At 42.8% G+C, this 21861-nt stretch overlaps 1 protein-coding gene across 1 annotated transcript in view; it reads left to right on the top strand.

Moving 5' to 3' along the window:
• The first annotated feature begins 1405 nt into the window (after positions 1-1405).
• Positions 1406-21861, top strand: part of LOC128354056 (bone morphogenetic protein receptor type-2-like) — a 34892-nt gene continuing 14436 nt past the window's right edge. The window contains exons 1-3 of the mRNA XM_053314300.1: positions 1406-2307; positions 16174-16359; positions 18130-18309. Of these exons, the coding sequence (XP_053170275.1) occupies positions 2229-2307; positions 16174-16359; positions 18130-18309 (445 nt within the window). The 5' untranslated portion in view covers positions 1406-2228. The remainder of the gene's footprint in view (positions 2308-16173; positions 16360-18129; positions 18310-21861) is intronic.

Here is a 21861-nt window from a genome sequence, read left to right as displayed (position 1 = left end):
AACCAATCAAACCGAGACAATTAAGCAGCTTTGAGATAAACCTTTTATGAAATATCCAATGAAAATGTATGGTCCTATCCATCTTACTCTAAACCAATGTTTCCCAAACGTGTTGGCCGGTGATCCCTTTAAATAAAGCAGTTTACCTGCAACCCATCACATGTTGCATTGTCTAACAGTTAAGTTACCGATTATTGTAATTTATCGTTAATCGTTTTGCCCATAAAATGTCAGAGAATACCCTCAAAAGTCTAGTTTTGTCTAACAGTTAAAATATATTCAGCTTATCATCATGTTTCACAGAAAGCCTTTAAACATTTTTTTTACTTAAAAAATTATAATAAATGATTAATAAAACGATTATTCAGTTACCAAAATAGTCGATTAGTCTTCTGCTGATCGACCAATCATTAAAAGACTAACCTTGCAGCCCTAAAAAGAAGACTTATTTTATTTCATTTGAATAACTTTTAGATGCAGAAATGAGAAGAAAGCTTAAAATATATATTTGTATCTATCCTATCCTGTCCTGTCAACTCACAGCCGCTTTGATTAATTCACCTTGTGCTACTGGTTCCAAACACGGGAATCTCGACCCCGACTGGGGTTCGCCAAAGCTTCACGGGGGGTCGCAATGCTTTCTTGGTTGTAGGGGGTACTACTATATATCAGCATTTCATTCATTTATGAGAAGAAAAGAACTAAAAGCAGTTGATATTTTTTTAAGGTTGAATGTCTTTTTTTAATATATAAAGGAGGATAAGGGCGTGGTGAAGATATGGACTCAAGCTATATTCACTCTCCTGTATTAGAGAATGCAATTAAAACATCCAAAGAGCCAATAGAACAATGGAGAGAAAAAAACACTGAATTTTTCCTAAATATGCATGTATGATAATTAAAACAAAGAACACAGAGAATGGAATGAAACGTTCCTAAAAATATCAAGAAAACTCATCTGCAATATGTAATATTTACATATTCTGCTCAATATTCATCCAGGTCGCTTGTTTCACACAAACCTCCTGCAGTTATTGTCTTCACTATCTGGGTTAATTATACAGTGGATCAGTTGTTATGTGCTGTTATTGTTATGCAACATGTATGAAATATCCATAAAGCATGTCACTTGATTGGGGGTCGTGTGTTTACTCACTAGTACATGGGTCCCTTAAGGAAAAAGGATGGGAACCTCTGTCACCTCCAGGGATTGCAACCATACCCTGAATGCAGCATTTGCAGCCAGGGTGTTGTATCCATAGTCTGCGGCACAGCGGCGCTGCAGCACCCCTCTCCTGTCTGTGTGGGACTGTCCTCCACCCCCCAACAGCAACCTGATACCAGAGACGAGCGGTCCAGACAAGCCTGCAAACGAGGCGTTCCCAGCCGCCCAGCCTGCCTGTCTGTCTGCCGAGAGGAGCTCCAAACGGTCAAACGCAGTCGACCGCCCCGGGGAGGATCACACCGAGAGATATCCATCGCTTATCTTCCCCTCCCGTCGTTTGCTAGCTCGGGAATAATATTCTCTCTCTGTCACAACCCAGAAAAGCTCCATGTACTCGTACTGTAGACTTGTGAATATTTTTTTTTCCCACAAGGAAGACGGCGAAATAAGACGGGACGCGGAGAACTAACTGGCGAGCTATTAGGCTAACGTCGGCTAGCAAACCACCCGAGCGAGCTAGGTTAATTGGCTAACGTTTATATGCTAAATTCCTGCCTGTTATGTCGAATGGGTGTATGCTTTTATTAAGTGCACACTTTAGCTTGGCCTGGATGTAGGAGAAATAGTTGTGCGTCGGCTATTTTTTGCCATATTTCTCCTCTTTGCGTAAGTTTTCTAGTATCAGACAGTCGCCCCCAGGCAGCTAGCATGTTAGCTCGCAGATATGGACGTTGCTCGCTGTTTAGTTTTAGACGGCAGGTCAGCCAGACGAGTTAGCCGCTCGGTTTATCTGTCTCGGTTTATGCTGGACACGATAGCGGGACTAACTTAACTTTGATTGGAGGTTAGTTATCACATTACAACAACCTACACCCCAATCACAGGAGCGCTTCTTTTCCTCACTCGATGTGTTGTTCCATGCCTGAGAGAGCAGTTCAAGTGATTGAGCTGACGTGAGGAAAAAAAGGGGTGAAAACAAAGTGCTAAAGAAGAGGACCAAGAAGTAAAAGTTAAGATTTTGGAGGAGCTCCAACTGCCCGGACCAAAGTCGGTGTCCACTGTCATGGCTGTGGGCCGAATCACGATGAAATCACTCGCTAAATTTGGGTTTTGCCTGACGATTCTCCTGACTTCTGTTGCTGGTAAGTGGCTTATTAGTGAATTGATTTTTTAGGAGTGAGGAGGAGGAGGAGGGGGGGGGGGGGGGTGTTCTTCGCATAAATATTTGATGCTTTCCTTTGGTTTGTACAGTCTGTATTTCTTCCACACATCTGCATCAAATGTTGTAAGCTATTTCAGCCTCTACATATAGACTGTGATATATATTTATTTTTTTTTGCACTGGGACAGCTATACTGTGGTTGTTTATTAAGATTTCTTTAACCTATTCTGTCATTTTAATAGACAGAGTGTAGCAGACAATAACAAACAAGCGTGTTCTGAACTGACCTTTTAAATATTGCACATCACCATATGTTCTCTATCTGTCTGCCTCTTATCTATCTCTTCCATCTTGTTGTCTGCCTGGCGCATTTGTGGAGTGATCTGTGGAGCTCATCTCCATTGTAGTCAAGTAGCCTTCATAGATATCTTCTATAGAAGAGAGCTGCAAAAAAAGCACCTCCCTTTAATCATTCTGTGTACAAAGGCCTGGAAAAACACAGCCAAACATACCGCAGTCCTTGTCTGCCAAGTTGTGCCCCCTGTTCAAGACTTTGGGCTGAAGCCAGGCTTCTGTGAGACCTTGAGCATGATAAGATAGTGACTGGCTCGCATGGAGATGGAGGAACAGTGCATGCAGGAAGGGGGGGAAAGAAATGTGGAATGTGTGGGAAGACAAGGGGAAGGTATTTTACAAGATGGGTGATTTAGGTGATAGAAGTTAAAGACGGGGCTCAGTCTAAGGCAGCATGTGTGGAAAAAAGGCGGTTTTGTAGCCTGATTTGCCCATCCGGTGTTCCAGCCTGAGTACGTGGGTGTGAATGTGTGTATAAACAGTCTCTTAATAATGTATTATCATTTCTGTTAGTGTGTGTGTGTGTGTGTGTGTTATTGTCGAGGCTCCTTCATTCATAGACAGGGTGTTATCAGAAGCTGAGAATAATAACTGCTATTGCAGAGGGAAATATGTGAGTGTGGAGCATAATTTGAATACCCAGCATGTCTGTTCATTACTTAAGGCTGCTGGCACAGAGGGACTACAGTATGTCCCCATTTGCATTTACATTTGCATTTAACAGACAAGTGGTAGTCTGTATATTTCTTTAATTTCCCACTTCATTAAAGCGACAAGTAAGGACTGTAATTGCCAGTGTTGCGACGCCCCAACAATATTTCTGACATTATCCGATTACAACACTGTTTATTAACTAGTGGAGGGAAAAGCCTGCCACTTAAACACTGGAGGAAGTAGATAGGTAAGCTATAGGAGAGGGGTGATTCAGCAGAGAGAGAGCAGGGCATGAAATATTCACTGGAGAGATGAATTGTCGGGATGTGACGTGGAATCGGGGAGGGGGTGATGCTGTGTGGAAGAAGAAATAAAAAGCTGAGTGCAATTTTCAACGTGAATCATATAAAATCAGCAAAATGTGAATGTTCAATTACTCATTTGTGCTGCCTTATTACACAGCGCGCACTTGCCCATCATGGGGAAATATTAGCATGATCGGCTCACCTTTTATGAGACGTGACATGCAAATGAGTATTCCCTGAGTGCACTTTAACTGCTACAGTGACTGGCAGAGGATTGACACGTTCACTCAATAATCAGCACAAGGACGATTAATGGATACTTATATGCATGCGTGCCATGTAAACAGTCAATAAATCCAAATCGTTGCTCTGTGAGAAATTAATTAGGGCAGCAGTCAGACTTTGTTGACATAATGACTTTAAAGAGACAGGAGACAAATAGCTCTCTGTGTGTTGCTTATTGGTTCATGAATGCAAAGCTCAGATATCCCAGTGGCCATTTCTTAGGATGTAAGGATGATGATGATGATGATGATGATGATGAGAGGAAGCAGGGACATGTTAGTCATCTCCCTGACCCGACACCTTTCCCTACACTCTCGGTTCCGTCAACATTACTCCCTCCCGTCTTCCCTCTTTTCACTAACACGCCTTAATACCTTCACTAATTTCTCTTTCAAATCATCACTTGTTTTCCTCCAACTGCCATAACCTGTCTGCAGCCGAGCCTGTGTCGTCCTTCCACTCCCTGTCCCCTGTGACTAATCAGTGTGTGGGTGTACGCCTGCTGCTTAAAAAATCTGGAGTAGAATCGCTTCCAAACACGGCACAAGCCCGCAGACGCTACCTGCGGTGTGACCACAGGTGTTCCTAAGTAGGGACGGTAGGTTGAGGCTTTTCTTTACCCTACTTTTTCCTTAAGTGTACTCCTAACTTGTAGCACATTCAAGCCCACAATGTGTGCCACAACCCACATTCAGGCTCTGTTTTAACCGCTGTCCCAGGTAAGCCTTAGGTTTGGGGGTCCAAAGAGGATTAGAGTAGAAGTATTATACCATAGCATAAAAAGGCCTGCTCATTTGCGCCGCTTGTCCAAATCCTGAAGCTGTGTCTCGTGGGCCCCATACGGCGGCGTTGACAGGCGCACTGTTCCCCCAAACCGAGCCGTCTCCCTCCAGCCCCTCTGGGCCACGGGGGACTCTTGAAGCTGTCGGCTCGGCGGTCACATCAGCGGCTCAACAGAAAGTGAAGTTATTGGCTCCAGATTACAGACTCGCGTAGTACTGGCCCCCGGGTGTTTGTTTGCGACCCGGGGGCCGGCCCAGACCGGAGCGCACAGAATTGGGTTGAGCCAGGTACAGACCGCTGGCAGCCCCGGCTTCTAATCTGTTGGTTTACTGGCATGGTTGGTTGGAGAAGACTGAGATCAGGATGAATCAGACGTACTTATATGCCAAGTATAATGAATGCTGGGGAATTTGCCCTGGTGACAATGCAACAGAGACATTTTAACAACAAGGACAGGAACATCTGTAACAGCAGCAGCAGTGCAAGATACTGTATATCCTTGATGATATTTTGCCATTAGCTTCAACTACATTCATATTTCTATTTTAATTCTGGCAAAAATATACGTCTGATATAAAAGGCACTATAATAGAGCAAGTCAAGGTATAGTAGCTCATTTTATACTTCAGTGGTGAAACTGTGTGTGATTTAGTGTGTCAATTAGTGGCACTGATTTTGCCTAAAGCCCAGGGGTTCAGACTGCCATGGTGCATCACCTACGGCCCTAATGCTAGATGCTTCTAAGTGTGCATTATGGTTCTTTTGAGGGTGTACATTAAGCATCCCTCTGAAGGGTGAACTCAGGGACAGTAAATGGCTAAAGTAGCTTGTAAAATACAAAAAAAAAACAGTCATAAAACCGTCAAGCAGCCAGCGTACAGGAGTAAAAAAAAAAAAAAAATAGAGGTAATATGATGATGCGTGCTTACTTTAAGCCCACAATTTGGCATCACTGTTTGTTCTACTGGAGCAATGCAATTTAGACGGCAAAATAAGAGAAGTCATGGCTGAGGCCGGAGGATATAAAAGCACTGCGCCCACTGTGATTCCATAATATTTTGCACTCAGTCCACATCATTATTTCGTGAGAAGAGATGACACGGACTGCAGCTAGAAACAGACCAATGAACGCCGGAATGGAGGGGGAGGAGGAGGCCATTTGGTTTCTAATACAGCTAGCCTTGTACTCTATTAGATGAAAAAAAAAAATCAATGACTTTCTGTCTTTAATACCATGGTCTTTTTAGTTTAGCAGAGGTAAAGAAGCAAAGCGCGATACAATAGAACAGTGTTCGGGCCGACCTTCTGCTTTGGCAAAAAGGAGAAATTAGTGCATGTTTTAGAAAACAAAAGGTGCAGCCTTGAGATGGTAACTCAGAGTGACAGCCTATGATTAACAGGAAGCGTTCTCCTTGACCAGCAGAGACAATAAGTCTAGAGTGCGCAAAAATGTTGCCCAAAGTATGGATGAGTTTTATGAGGGTTTTCTTTGTATTTATACATCAAACTGTTCAAAAAGAAGGGTCCTTGTTAGCAACTGCAAGGTTTTAAGGTCAGATTGTGGCACTCGGGAATAATGCTGATAATGTCTTTACAGTTGTCTCCTCAGTATACCTTATCTGTCTTCAAATGTTTCTAGCCACATGCGCTTCTAGTAGATGCTACAGTGTAAAATGGAGCTCCTAGATGCCAGTATTACAAGTAAAGAACACATTTCAGACCAGTTGTGTGCTGTCAGCAATTGTCTGAGAGACGAATGAAATGGCTTTTTGGAGGGGTTAAAAGCTTTTTACTTAAAGAGATTAGTTTGTCATTTAAATGTCTTGTCACCACCGGGACATCACAACACTAGTTAGCGCTCACAGAAAAGAATGTAAACCCCCATCATACCAGACAACCACAGGCCTCCAGTGGGTGGATGAGCAGGGAGAAATCGGCCTGTCAAGCTAGTATGTAGCCTACTGAGCCTGCAATGGCTGTTCATTCATTCAACAAGGAAATCACATTGCTATAAACAAAGGCTAAAACTCAGACGGAGACCACACCAAACTTTTGGTTGTTCATAAATAATCCACCACCCCTCTGAGTGTGATAGCAAACCCCGCTTCAGTCACCCTGTCATCTGTGTTTCCATCACATATTTGGGAAAGTTAAGATATAAAGGGGAGGGGAGGGTGGATTTTTGGTATAAATGCATTGTGGTCAATAATGGAGGCCTCGGAGTTTGGAGGGTAGTGTAAGCCCCAGGATTAGCATAACTGTACCAGACTCAGACAGACACAGACTGAGTGGTGATGGTGTAGAGTGGGGTGGTGGTGGGGGGGGGGGGTTCCAGTCCCAGGGCAACAGATGGGACAGATTAAAGCCCACTCACCCCACCCTCATATCTTTAAACTCAACTGGGAGGAGGAGGGGTGGGGGGGACTTGGAAAAATTGGGGGTGTCAGCAAATACCCGCGAATCCCGTCCCGTCCTACCTCAGCAACAAGCGTGCACCCAAACAGCGGCAGCAGGTACGATTAGAGCTCACACACTCTTCTCACGGCCGTCTCGCCGGCGTGCTGCAGCTTGAGCTTTTGTGATGATGAAAACATCACGCGCACCCACGTGTACACACACACACACACACACACACACGAGCAGCGACAAATAGTGCCCGTTTTGCATTTTTAACATTTCTGTCTGTGGACGCTCGGTGGCATATGATTGGCTGGTTGCGCTCCCTCTCTGTCTGCAGCACACAGAGGCAAAAGTAAACAACACCAAAGACAGACGGGGACCTGCCTGTGTGTGTGTGTGTGTGTGTGTGCGCGCGCTCAGCGTTTAAGTGATTCTTGCACACATCTTTTTTTTCTTTTTTTTTTGATATGGCACAGAGTCAGCACTGTACAAAAGGCTTTAAATGTGAGGTAGAGAGCACTTATATATACCTCACTGGCTGAGGACAGTGTCTGCAGAAGATATGCTGCATGCACGGGTGCATCGGGCACATTTTTGCCTGTAGCCAAAAGGGCTTCGCTTCTTCTTTTTTTTCTCTTTCTCTTTCTCTCTCTCTCTCTCCCAAACCCACCCCGTGTTTCTGTCTGTAATCTTGGATGTGAAGTCGGAAACAGTTGAGGAGAGAAAACAACCAACACATCAGTGCACTCGGTGACTTTTAATCAAGTCTCAGACTGCAGTGTCTTACATCTCTCCTATGGGCCTTGGCAAGTAGGAAGGAGAGAGCCAGATTAGATCGCTGTTGTTTTTTAGTAGCGAGGCTGAGGGGAAGGGGGTAGTCTGAGAGGGTGGGAGGGTGCACCGAAGGCCAATTGGGGGAGGAGGGTTAGAGTGTGTGAGGAGGGAGGGGAGAGATTAGCAAATAACTGGGCCATGGGTAAACACTCAGCAGTGCCCGCCATCATCCAATGAGCAGGCTCGGAGCAGAAAACTACTCTGAAGCCTTTTGATATGACTACCCTCTCTCGCTCTCTCCCTTTTTTTTCTCTCTCTCTCTCTCTCCCCCGCTCTCTCTCTCTCTGATCTGCCTCGCTCCACTGGCCTTGCCTGCATACTCTGACCCACAATCCAATACTGCAGTGGAAGCCAAGATCACACAGCAAGCTCCACAGAGCAGAACCAGGGACAGAGCCTGCCACGACCAATCAGAGATGAACACAGAGATTGGCATCCAACCAGAAACGCTCCTAAGAAAGACAGAATTTAGTAAAAGAGCCAACCGGGGCCGAGCAGAGCCACAGACACACCAATGAAAACCGAGTATGGGAGCGCTCCCATGGCTCTGACTGAAAATGAGCAAAGCCTGGATGTTAGTTACTGTTTGACCCATTCACACACTCATTCTCCTCCTTCCAGCTCCTCACTCTCTCAGAAATCACAGAACTCATTCAGAAATCCAAGCCAAAAACTTGTCAACTGGACCCCCTCCCCACACAACTAGTTAAAGTCTGCCTCCCCTCTCTGGTCCCCCTCATCTCTGCCATCATCCACTCCTCTCTCACCACTGGAACTGTCCCTACATCTTTCAAAACTGCTGCCATTACTCCAATTTTGAAAAAACCTGGTGCCGACCCCTCCAACTTCAACCACTTCCGTCCTATCTCCAATCTACCCTTCATCTCCAAAATTCTTGAAAAAACTGTTGCTTCCCAACTCCATTCTCACCTATCCCACAATAACCTGTATGAACAGTTCCAGTCCGGTTTCCGCCCACTCCACAGCACTGAAGCAGCACATATCAAAATCACCAACGACCTCATTATGGCAGCTGATTCTGGACTCCTCACCATCCTCATCCTCCTCAACCTGAGTGCAGCCTTCGATACCATCTGTCACATCACCCTCCTCAACAGGCTATCTTCCATTGGCATCACCCACACTCCATTAGACTGGTTCACATCTTACCTCTCTGGCCGCACTCAGTTCATTCAACTCAAGTCCTTTAAATCCATCCCCTTCATCACCTACCTCCTTCCCCTCGGCAATATCTTCCGCAAATTTAACATTCACTTCCATTTCTATGCTGATGACACCCAGCTCTACCTCTCCGCTAAACCTTCGTCCACTCTCCCACCTACCTCCCTCACTGATTGCATCACTGAAATAAAAACCTGGTTCACCCTAAACTTCCTTAAACAGTAACAAAACTGAGGTTCTCCTCATTGGCACCAAATCCACTCTATCTAAAACCAACAGCTTTTCTTTCACTATTGATAATTCGTCCATTTCACCCTCCCCCCAGGTTAAGAGTCTGGGTGTCATCCTCGACAGCACACTGTCCTTTCAATCCCACATCAATAACATTACCCAGTCTGCCTACTTCCACCTATGAAACATCAATCACCTTCGGCCCTCCCTTACCCCCCACACTGCCGCCATCCTCGTCCACAGCCTCATCACTTCCCGTCTGGACTATTGCAACTCTCTCCTCTTCAGCCTCCCTCACAAATCCCTCCATAAACTTCAACTGGTCCAGAACTCAGCTGCCCATATCACCACTCGAACCCCCTCCATCTACAACATCACTCCTGTCCTCCAACAGCTCCACTGGCTCCCGGTTCAGTTCCGTATTCAATTCAAAGTTCTTCTGTTAACATTCATGGCCATCCACAACCTCTCCCCCCCATATCTGTCCAATCTTCTCCATGTTCCTACTGCCTCCCGCTCCCTCAGATCCTCTTCCTCCATCATCTTGTCAAATAAACCTGTGCGCCAGAGTCTCACATTGGAGTTGTGTTATTTGTACTGAAAAACATACAGAAAACCCAGAGTTATATTTATCTACCATAATGAGTAGTTATTGCTTGTGTAACACCAGTGTGTCTGAAACAACCTGCTGCAGCCTCAACGAATTCGGTCAGGAAGCACATAGGAGACAGTTGTACAGCTCCAGGTAGGGTGACTACATGAGAGTGGGTGGGGGAGGGTGGATGTGGGACAGGGGAGTCGGGTGGGTGTGGTCTCCAGTACATTGCATTCAGTTTCAAGGACCAGGAAAACATTTGAAAATCCTAAACAGTATTTTTTTTCCCCCCATGAAGTCAGCTGTCTGTCATTGCGGAAAGAAACATAATGAGTGTGTAAATCATTATCTGCTACATAAAATGAGTGGTATTTTATTCATGTCATCAGTGTCATGCCGGTCACTTCTCTCTGTTTGACCTGCATGTCAGATCACTACTTCTCCCTGTCTGCCTGCAGCTACACTCCACCTGTCCTCATGACTGCAACTGATGTTTCATTTAAAAATAGAATAAACGTGATTACAAGTAATAGATGTTTCAAATTGACTTCCTGTCTCTTGAGCAGCAATAGTAATGTTTACCTCATGAAGTCACTATATAAGCTCAGTAATACCTCCCTGGAAACACAACCAGTATTCCTGAGTTCAGATGAGTCACAGTGTTTATACCTGCTATACGTTTTATAGCAGTCATGTTGAAACAACTGAACCAATGACTCAAACAGGTGGCTTAATTTATACATGGGAAAAGGATGAGAACGTGTAAACATCAGACTCTATCATCATTTGTTATTAATGTTTTAAAGGTCAGTTTGTACAGATGGATAAAAATAGAGAGATTGATTGGTTCTTAGGATGATATGACATGCAGACACATGAACAGTTAACTTACACACAGGTGACAGGTCTGCTACAGTCATTTCAGCAGCTGAGATTATCATTAAGCTGTGTTTTTGTGTGTGTATATAGCTGTGTATATATTTTTTTAAATCACAACCTCCTCCTACAGTGGCGGCTGCACTCTTTCTCATCTGTTTTGAAACAGTTGGAATGACATAAACAACCTGTTATTTATGATAACCTAGTCTGGGTGATATGACCAAAATCTTATATCTGGATATAAGTAATTTTATATCTCGATAAAGCACATTTTAACTCAATGGATAAATATTTGGTCTGTGACCCATCAGCCTCAGCTGCGGTGAACTACAGAGAGCAGAGGAGAGCAGCGTGACTATAAATGACTATAAAAAGCAGTAGAGACTCACACCGAAATGAAATGAGTGCACATAAATTTGGTAAATAACATAAATAAAGACAGCCTCTGCTGCATTTTGCTCTCATTTATGGTCTCTCCTCTTCTCTTCACCGCTCCAAAAATACACAGTACCTTCAGTGCAGCATTTTTCTATATTATTATGTCACCAAGTCAGGTTTCCTCAGTGTTTTTGCCTTGAAATCTCAAGTCCAGATGAGTCTTTAGGCTTTCAGTCTAAAGTAGTGTAAATCGAATCTCAATGCATAAAGACAGCTCTCATTGCGCTGCTGTATTTTTTGACTTTTATTTTATTTAGCTTGGTTTTGTCCTGTATAATGTCAAGGAGCCAAAGTGCCTATATAACCAACAAAACATATTTTATTCTGTAGCAGCTTGTTGTCATCTGTACCCACCCCCTGATGCAATTCTCCAGCACTCTAATCATTTTGTCTTCAGGTGACACGTTTTGATACATTACATCGCTTTGCACTGCAGGCGGAAGTTCTATACAAAAGAAATAAATTTATCGTACATATAGAAAGTAAATGTAGGTCTGTTAGAAAGTCTTGACGTGAGTTTCTGTTAGAACTTCCCCGAAAATTGCCCAGCCCTAGCCGGAACCTTTATTTACCTCAGTGGGAGAGCGAAGCAGGCCTTTGTTTCTAATATCCTGTGTTCCCCCGCTTAATGCAAACTCTGAACCTGCTCCATGTTTACCCTTTGTCTTAATAAATTCACTTCATTTACACATCAGGCATTCCACTGTGCCTGTTTCACCCCAACTACCGTGAATGAAACACATCCTCCAGAATTTCAACAGTAAGAGTCATGCAGCCCTTCCCTTTTATAGGCTTTAAAAACTGACATTCTGCACATTTTCAGACCTGTATTTTTAATCTGGGGCTCTACTGGAATATCTTTGCATGATTTACAGTTCAAAAAGCTCCTTATACATCTTATACTGGCTCTGTATGCAGCTCCTCAGTTCAGCTTCTGTGTGAAACAGGTCGTTTAACTCCTGTCCCTTCCCTATGAGCCTACCCTGTTCTGATTGGTTAGCTTCCAGTGTTAACATCTCAAATAAATATGTGCATATGTGAGCTGAAATCTTATCTGAAATATGAGAGTGGACATGCAAACAGTACACAGGAAAAACCTTAGCAACCACCTTAGCAACCAAGGCTATGGAATGGATAGCCATTTATGGGTATGTGGGACGATCTGACATCATCTGATTGACAAGGTAGAAAAAAACCTGACAAACAAAATATTCAGGGCAGGTTGAAGCCTTGACCATTTCTACATATGTTGACCCCAAATATTGGAACTCCTGACCATGTTTAGCATGAATATCCAACATGATACAACATTGATGTTTTACTGATAGTTCTGATAGTCATAATTAGTGCTGGGGAAATACACCAATAGCTATTATTTGAATACCAGCTTTTATGAGATTTATCAGCCACAGTTGTCACCAACACAAGTAAATATGTATTTGTGAGGGTGAATAACCTCTTTTAGTTAAGAGTCAGGAGGAAGTGAGAATTAAAGCAGCTGCTATGTGATAAGTCGGTGCTCTGCATTTATTGAGCGCAGGCTTTTTATGTGCGGCCGCATCGGCACAATGAAACTATTTAATGCTTTGCACAGTCAGTGTGTCATAATGTTATTTCAGTCAGACAGCCAGTCACGGGTTGAAGGCGGGTGGGGGTGAAGGGTTAGGGGATTGTGGACATGTTTCTTGGCACTGTGGTCTGCCTTGGGGGACATGAGACAAAGTAGACCGCTCTTAACATACATTATCATCAGGTTACTTGACACCTGCTGCACACTTTAAGTTAGTAGTGTTTACATAGATGTATTTAGCTTAGTCTAAAATAAGCTTCTTTCTCTTATGACAAACATTTCAGAAAACTCATGAATAGAAACCTCAAATGAATTTCTAGATTTAAAACTGAGGACATAAACCTTTTTATCTTCTACCTTCAGTTATTTTTCATACCAGAGCTTTCGCTGAAAGAGCATCATTACAGGGTTTTTTATTTCATAGCCTTGAATCGAGTAAAAAATATTAATAATTGATGCATACAGCATTCAGTATCTACCCAGCTTTGGTAGAAAGTCAGAAGATACCCTCCTATATGGATTTTTGTTCTCCTAACCCTGGTGCGCAAGGTCAGTGTGTTTGTCTTAGTGTCTGTGGGTGTTGTCACCGGCTATGCACTTCCTTCTATTGTTCCTTCATGTTTCCTCCTCTGCGACTCCTCCACCCACCCTCCTTTCATGGCCGGGTTTGGATAATTAGAAAGGTATTCGAGGCAGAAAAGAGCATTGTGTATGATGTCATTATGTTTAGTCTTGTACCAAGTCACAGTTGTTGATTTTGAGTGTAAAAAAGCTTTATATAAGAATTATATGAGTGATGATACTGAATTGTACAAATTGGTGAACGATGTTATCTTTCTATCTCATATACAGAGTACAGTAGTCTAAGATGTCATTAACTATTGCTTGTTTGCTAAACTCTGACCCCTTAGTTACAGTTGCTATGCCCATCAAGCCTTCCGTTCTTACATTTTACGCAGTTTAAAATAACAGTGGCAGATTCACCACTAAAGATTCTTGGCAATTTTTTTCACAGAAGCAGCGTCTCATGTTCCAGCCTGTGACTGTGGGTTTTTTGTGTGCTGGTAAGTGCTGAGCACTTGTCTGCAGGTGTACAAGGGCAGCTCAACACACGACACAGCTGCACTCGGTTCCCTTTTCATTATTAAGAAAAGCAAACTTGAAACTACAGCGATTTGTGGAAAACGATATCTTAATATTAAGATTTCATATAAACTTCAGTGTTGCAGGGGTTTTTTTCAGTGGAATTTTGATCTATTTTTCAATATATAAAATAAATATATTTTTGAAGGGTTTCAGAGTGGATTTTTTTTTCTTTAAGCGTAGCAGCAGCAGTCTGATAGATACCTCTGCAGCAATGGAAAAGTAGTAAAATATGAATGAATATCTGCCCATTTTATCTCCCTGGTAATACTAGCTTTCTGCTAGTTTTCATTTTGGGGAAAAAAATCATGTTTCTCTGCGATCAGTCGTTTTTATGTCTTCCAACACAAGAACTCGATTTGGCTGTGGGCTGGAAATGAAAACAGCTCTGTTGAATTTTTTTTTTTACATTTCATGATTGCTGAAGAGTAAGACTTGTTTTTGAATAGCTTTTAATTTGATAAAAGGTGAATCTATACATGCACAGTAACATGCACTGTATTATGTATGATAATTACATAGCGCGTTTATTGTTTTATCTCAGAGGTTGTTCGTGTTCTGTACATGAAAAATCTATGCGAGTGGAGCATCAGCTGCCCTGGCGCAGATCTAAGTGCTAACCCTGGCAGTGCCATCCTCGGTTCATTGAAATTCAGTTTCCTCATCAAAATGAAAATTCCTCCACACACTTAACCTTTAGTTTGAACTCCTTTCCCACTCCGCATGTACACAGTGTGCTTCCCCCCTGTAGGCAAATCAGTCCCACAAAGCAGTAGGCAGTAAAGGCCCACAGGTTCAGGGCAGCCAAGGCCCACAGTAGGCCAGGGTTGATAGGCTCGGTTTATCTGTGGATGGGAGCAGAGGAGGAAAGTTGGCGCTGTGCCCGGCAGAGCTACCACTCCATCGCGTCACCCTCTGCCCACACAGGCTAGCTTGACCTTGGGTAGGGCACAGCCAACCCTCCTCTTCTCTCCCCTCCATAACAGACGCCCTGCCCCCCCCCTCTCTCCACCAACCCCCCACCCCCTACCCCCCACCCTTCCCGGATAGAGGAAAGGGAGGGAGCTGGGAGTAGGGGAAACAAACTGGCACATCATGTTTCCTTTATCTGAGATTATCCACAATGCAGGCTATGTATACAAACACACACACACACACACACACACACACACACACACACACACACATACTGACATTGGCCCAAACTATTCCTCCCTGGCATGGCTCTCCCTCTCCCAGACGTTCCTTTTTAAATCAACAAGCAAACTGTCTTGTTTCACAACTGTATTAGCTTTTGGACATGTACTGTTTTTTTCAAAACACACTGTGCATGTTTTAGCTTTTAATTTGACGCCATCTGAAGTCCATCCAAATGTAGAAAACAAACTGAGTCTAGGCTGTAAATCAGTGGAAGCAATTTGGCAAACTTTTTTTTCCTTTTTTTTTTTAATACAGTTTGCAAGGTCGGAGCTTTAACATGTGTTGAATATCCATCTCTCATTTTTCTGACATTTAATTTTCCCCGCACTGTGTTTTCATGGTCAACTCGCTATTTTTTTTTTTGTTTCTTTTTAATTAAGGTTGTCTTGAGCCTTAATGTCAACTTTTCTTCCTTGCTCTGTATGTGTGTGTGTGTGTGTGTGTTATGTCCTTCAGGCTAGAGTTTAAATTGGTATTTCTATTGATCTTTGCCTGTGAGAGGCAGCGGTCTTTGCAGGCAGACGGCTATTTTTCAGCTGTGTATTCTTCCTGTATAGACGGATGCAGCAGTGGTATCAATCAGACTCTGGCAGCTGGTTCAGCACACGAGAGATGTGTGGTTTGATAAATATATCATGTGTAAATGTGTTTGTTTTATGTGCTCGCCTTGTTAGAGAAGGGCTGGGTTTCTTATTTTCTAGATCAAGCTGAAAATTTTCATCTAAAATGTGCATATTAAAAGTGCGTTGGTGGAATGAGACAATGATCGATAAAGAGATGCCACGAGATGTCATAAATTAATGAAGCTGTTGAGCAGCTCTGTTTCCTCACTTCACATGCTCATTAACACAAACTCACAAACTGCCTTTACCCCAACACTACGTGCTTGCCTTGTTATTACCAAACTATATTATTCACTTTGTTGCTCGGCAAAGCAAAGTCTTGTTTGACAATGTGACTTGACTCGGCTCCAACCTGTCTGTCTCTCCACAGCGGCGCAGGGTGAGGAGAGGGAATGTGCCTTCACGGACCAGCAGCAGCAGTGGGAGGTGGAGCGAGTGGCGGGCGGTGAAGGCCGGGTCTCCCCAGAGAACACCACCATCAGATGTGCCAAGGGCAGCCACTGTTTTGGCCTGTGGGAAAAAAGTCCACCAGGCGAAGTGCGACTAGTCAAACAAGGTATGATAGGAGAGACACTGCCAAGGCAAGGCAGTTTTATTTATATAGCGCATTTCATACACACTGGCAACTCGATGTGCTTTACATAAAACAGACATATATGAAATATATGTACTAACAATACAAATACCAGCCAACATATTTATACACACACAATGTTTCAGCTTCAAGTTGACATATATCACAACCAGGCACAGTGTCCAATAGAAAAGTGGTGCATTTAGGCCCTTTTTAGATGGCAGGAAGAAGGCTTTGTGAGCAGGTTTTGAAACAGCTTCAGTGCTGCAACGATTAATAATTAATGGACCAAAAGAAAATGAATTGCAAACTATGTTTTGATTATCAATTAATCACTATTTTTTCTTGCAAAAGTGCCAAACATTCTCTGGTTCTAGCTTCTCAGATATGAGCATTTGATGCTTTTGGTTGTCATATATGATAGTAGGTGTGTAACGGTATGTGTATTTGTCCTGGACCATCACAGTACAGTGACCCAAACAATTACTGTCAAAATAGTTTCATAATCAACTTACTCCAACATGTGGAGCAATAATTATAGTGTGCATTTTCCATCTGGAACATTTTGGCAGCGCACCATTGAGCTGTAACCTGAATGTAGTCCATTCAGCAAGGTGGCCTGGTTACCCTGTAGTGTTAGTGCCATCAGAATGACAAACTAGAGACCCATAACACTGACTGAGTGCTACATTATTATTAAAATATGCTCTGTTATCTCTGTAGTGAAATTGTCCCCTTCCTTCTCTGTCACTTTGAATGAAGCTGTTCAGAACAACTATGAAAGCTTTTGATTTCTGATGTGGTGTGACAGCAACCTGTAAGAACCAGTTCAGAGTATTACAGTGAAAGTAGTGGTTTGGTCCCTCTGACTGATATATTATTATATATGACATTAGTTTTAGAGCAGCATGTTACTGTTGTAGCTGCTGCTGGTGGAGCTAGTTTACACTACTTTATACACAATTAGACCATAAATCAGCAGAAACAGCTGTCAGCAGTTGTCCTGACTGCTTTCAGGAAACAGAAAGGCTGTTTTCCTTTTTCACTGCAGCCACTAAACTGTTGCTGTAATAGTTTTGGTTAATGAACCATTGTTGGATATTTAAGATAATATTATTTTCTACCTTTTTTTTCCTGCTGTAAGGAAATCATACTGAACCGTGACTCCAAAATTGAGGAATGCATTCTTGAATTTTGTTTTCCATTACGTTGCATTGATGGTTCAGTTAAATGTTTTATTTTAATAGTCAATAAGTTGAAGTCATTTTGCAAGCAGAAACACGTTTTACAATATCAGCTTCTCCTTTGTGAGAATCTGCTGGGTTTTTTTTCTTTGTCTTAACTTTACAGTAAATTGAATTTTTGGAGATTTTGGGATAAAACAAGACAAAAGCTGATGTCAGTATGAGCTCTTGGAAATGTCACTTTTTCCTGATCATTTATAGATAAAGTGATTAATTTGTGAATACAGAAAATAATGAGCAGATTAATTGATTATGTAACCCTTAGTTGTAGTCGTTCATATGACAGTAAACTGAATATCTTTGTCTTTTGGACTGTTTGTTCGTAATATGAAGAAGTTCTGGGAAACTCTGGGAAATTATAATGGTCTTTTTCACTTTATTCTGACATTTTAGAGACAAAGTATCAATTGAAGAAACATAAGTTGCAGCTCTAGATGGCTTGTATCCACTTCTGTGCCCCCCCATACGTAAACATCCCCATCTCCCCCTTCATTTTTTCTTCTGTCAGGTTGCTGGACTCACCTGGGCGACCACCAGGGTTGCCGCGATGACCGCTGCGTGGTGACCAACCTCCCTCCGCAGATCCAGAATGGGACATACCACTTTTGCTGCTGCGGCAGTGACATGTGTAATGTCAATTTCACAGAGGACTTCCCGCCGCCGAGCCCCACCACTGCACAGCCCATCTGTAAGCACACACACACACACACACACACACACACACACACTTGTACAAAGCCTTTACAGAACATGTAGTCAGACACTAGATGATATCTAACGGGTGCTTGGGTTTTTTGTTGTCGTGTCATTAAATTTCTCGCCCAGGGGTTCCTTTTAACTCATGATGATGCATCATCTTTTTTTGTGTAAATGGTAAATGGACTGCAGTTACATCGAGCCTTTCTAGTCTTCCGACTGCTGAAAGCACTTTCCAACACACGCCACATTGACCCATTCACACACATTCATACACCGATGGCAGAGTCTGGCATGCAAGGCACCAACCTGCTCATCCAGAGGAGTTTCTAATAATTTACACAAACACACACACACACACACACACACACACTCACACACCGATGCCACAGATGACCGTTTGTATGAGTTATCACAGAGAGTTTTATATTAGCCTCTTTTGTCAGATAAATTGACTCAGGAGGTGAGGAAGAGGTGTCATTTTTAGCCTTTTTATGGACTGAATTTCTTGGAACAGCAAGAATATTAACATTTCCACCACAGTCCCAGTCATCTCCTCTACAGCTGTGCATGATTAGGTGGAGAGGGAAAACAAAAAGGAAAATGACTAACAAAGACAGGAATGGGAAAAAGCACAAGGATATTAACAGAAGAGAATGAAAGGATGTTTGATATCATCAGAGCTGTCGTACCTAAATCTACTTGTACTTACTTCCTCTCTCCTCCTCCTCTTCATCATTCAGCCACAACGCTTAGATCAGAGCTTCCTGATTTGCCCCTTCATTGTAAACCTTTACAGCTGTGAATTTCAGAGGTGAATCACACAGATAAGCTATTAGAATCACTTTTTCCCTTTCCCGGCACAGATCTGACGTGGAGTACATCCTCTACATGGCTGTGAAAGCAGCCGATGTTGGACTCTGCGTGTATCGGCGTCTTGTCTGCCGTGTGTGTGTGTGTGTGTGTGTGTGTGTGGTTTTTTTTAAATGTTAAATTCTCAGAAAGGCATCTAACAAAGCAAGTAGATGTCATTTTAATTGCTGCTTCAAAGGGTTTAGCTGTGAATGGAAGCAATGTTTGTGGTGGAGGTTGAGGGGGGAGGAGAGGGGTGCTGGGTGGCTCATCATCTCTCACGCCTCCACACACACACACACACACACACACACACACACATGTAAACACAAACACGCACGCACTCTGCCATCCATGTCGTCTCTCTGCATTCCACGGATTACAAGGCGTCTGCTCTATCGGTCCGTCTGCGGGCGTGCCGGTTACTGTTCCGCTGAGTAGACAGATGACGAGACAAAGGCAGGAGAAATTTAGAGGGGAAAACAAGCATTCGGTGTTAGAGGCATGCTGGATTAATCAGTGAAACTACAATTCGGGTAGCGTTATAACTCTAAATCCTGTTTCTGTTGAGGTTTTTTTTGTTTTTTTTGTCTAGATTAATTCCTGACATGTCTGGGCACATCGTAGCCAGTATTACTAGAAGTAGGAAATGCTTTGAGTCAGTTGGCTGTCTGCGAGTGATCTTAAGCCAAGAATGATGGGTGACGACATTCGGGGCTAGGCAATGATGGAAGAACTGCCAGCGAAGTAAAAGTAGTAATACAGCAGTGTTGTAAGCAGCAGTTAAATGGAGTTCATTTTAAAGGTATCCTGCGGAGATTTCTTGTAAACAAACAGACAAAAGTTATGTTTACATTTAGCGCTTCTCACCGTAACACATTGGGCGAATCCTTTGGGCCAAACGTGTTGACAGCGTTTCCTTCCTCATAAAATCTCTAGATTAAAAGAATATATTTTAAAAAGTGCAAACAGACCAGAATAAAACAAGGGTGCACTCATAAAAACATTGAGAGCTACTACTGTTCAGCTCCACAGAGTCCCTTTAACTGCTACAGGAGGAGTTTTATGAAAGCAAAACAAACACATTTATAATAGATATGAAACCAATTTTATATCAACAGAAAGTTCATCAGCATTTTCTAATTCAGTTTTTCCAATTTAGACATTTAGATTTTTTTGTTTGAACATTAGTTGCAGTCCAAATGTATAAGATCTCATCCATCTTTTGTATGTAAAATCTAATGTAGTGGAATAGAATTTTAAAGTAGCATAAAATGGAAATACTAAAGTAAAGTACAATGCCTTAAAACTGTACTGGTGGTTAATACTAAGTAGCTGTTAATTGCTTGTTGGTGTGTTGGTGTTTGTGTCTAATGGTTTCCTGTGCCGCCCTCTCTTGTTGATTACAAACTCATCGACACTGACATTTGAGGGGAGCCTCGTCAGCCCTCACGTGTGAATGTTATTTTGTGTGCGTGTCTACTGGTGTGTGTGTGCGTGTGTAGCAGAGCATGTGTGCACGCATGCTCATGACCTCGTGTCAGTCAAAGCCACCCTCAGGCTTTCTAAGCTATCAATTATTGATAAAGCTGGTGTCTCGCAACAGCACCAGTGTGTTGACTGATATAACAGATGCAGGAGAGTGTGTTTCTATACCACTGTGGACCTCTAGAAGTACTTTCTGCAGTGTATAGAATAGTGTTGTGTGTGTGTGTGTGTGTGTGTGTGTGTGTTATGTGTGTCCCCAGAGTAGCACTTAAAGCTGATGCAGAGTTTCATTAATCACAAGTACATGACAGCAGAAAGTGCAGCCAGCCCAGCTCACTGCTCCTACCTACAGCCTGAACTGGATTCATCTAAAGCAGCTCTCCACTGTTCTCTCCCTGTTTACATATTTTCTTTCTCTCACTCTCTCTCCCTTCCCATCCCACACATCCTCTGCCTCTCTCTCCCTGCGCTCGCTTTCCAGTCCGTTGACCGCGCTTTTCACGGTCGTTTTGGCTTAATTGACGCTTTTTTCTTCTTTGCCTTCACGCACTTCACAGTACGCTCGATCGTCCGTGAACGCACACTTCCCAACACCCGAGACATTTAAATGTTAGTGTGTACGTTGCTCTGTGTGATCTGCAATTATTGAGCCACTCTTTTGGGGGGAAAAAAAAAGTACAGCATACATCCAGTTGACAGTTAATTAAAAATCTTCCAGCCACACAGTAGCAGTGTTTTATTGGCCTGTTTTGAATGCAGTGGCCCACTTGAGTTTTTACCTGAGCGCTAGCTTTAATTACTGAAGCTCTTTCTTTTTAATTAAGCTAAATATGATGCCTTGAATGGGAAAACATCATAAAACACATTTCAATACAAGGATTTGACACTACTTAATTGCATTTACCTGCACGATATATAATAGGAAAATAAAATGTTAAAGGCAGAGCAAAGTTCTATCAGGTTAAAACGTGAGGAAAGAGTGGTACAGTAACAACAGCTGCACAGGGTTAGGGTTAGTCAAAAAGTCAAGAGGCTTGTGTTGTGTGAGAACTAAAAGGTGCTGTGTTGAGTTTTCTTGTAAACAAACAGAAGTTGTGTTTACATGCAGTTTTTTCCTTACTCGAGCACTCTGCATGTATCTTTGAGGTCTACCAAACACGTTAAATGCATTTCCTTCCTCATAAAAGCGTTTAAAGTTTCCAGA

The sequence above is a fragment of the Scomber japonicus genome, chromosome 24, assembly GCF_027409825.1.
Source record: "Scomber japonicus isolate fScoJap1 chromosome 24, fScoJap1.pri, whole genome shotgun sequence".
NCBI lineage: Eukaryota > Metazoa > Chordata > Actinopteri > Scombriformes > Scombridae > Scomber > Scomber japonicus.
This window is presented reverse-complemented; position numbering and strand designations above follow the sequence as displayed.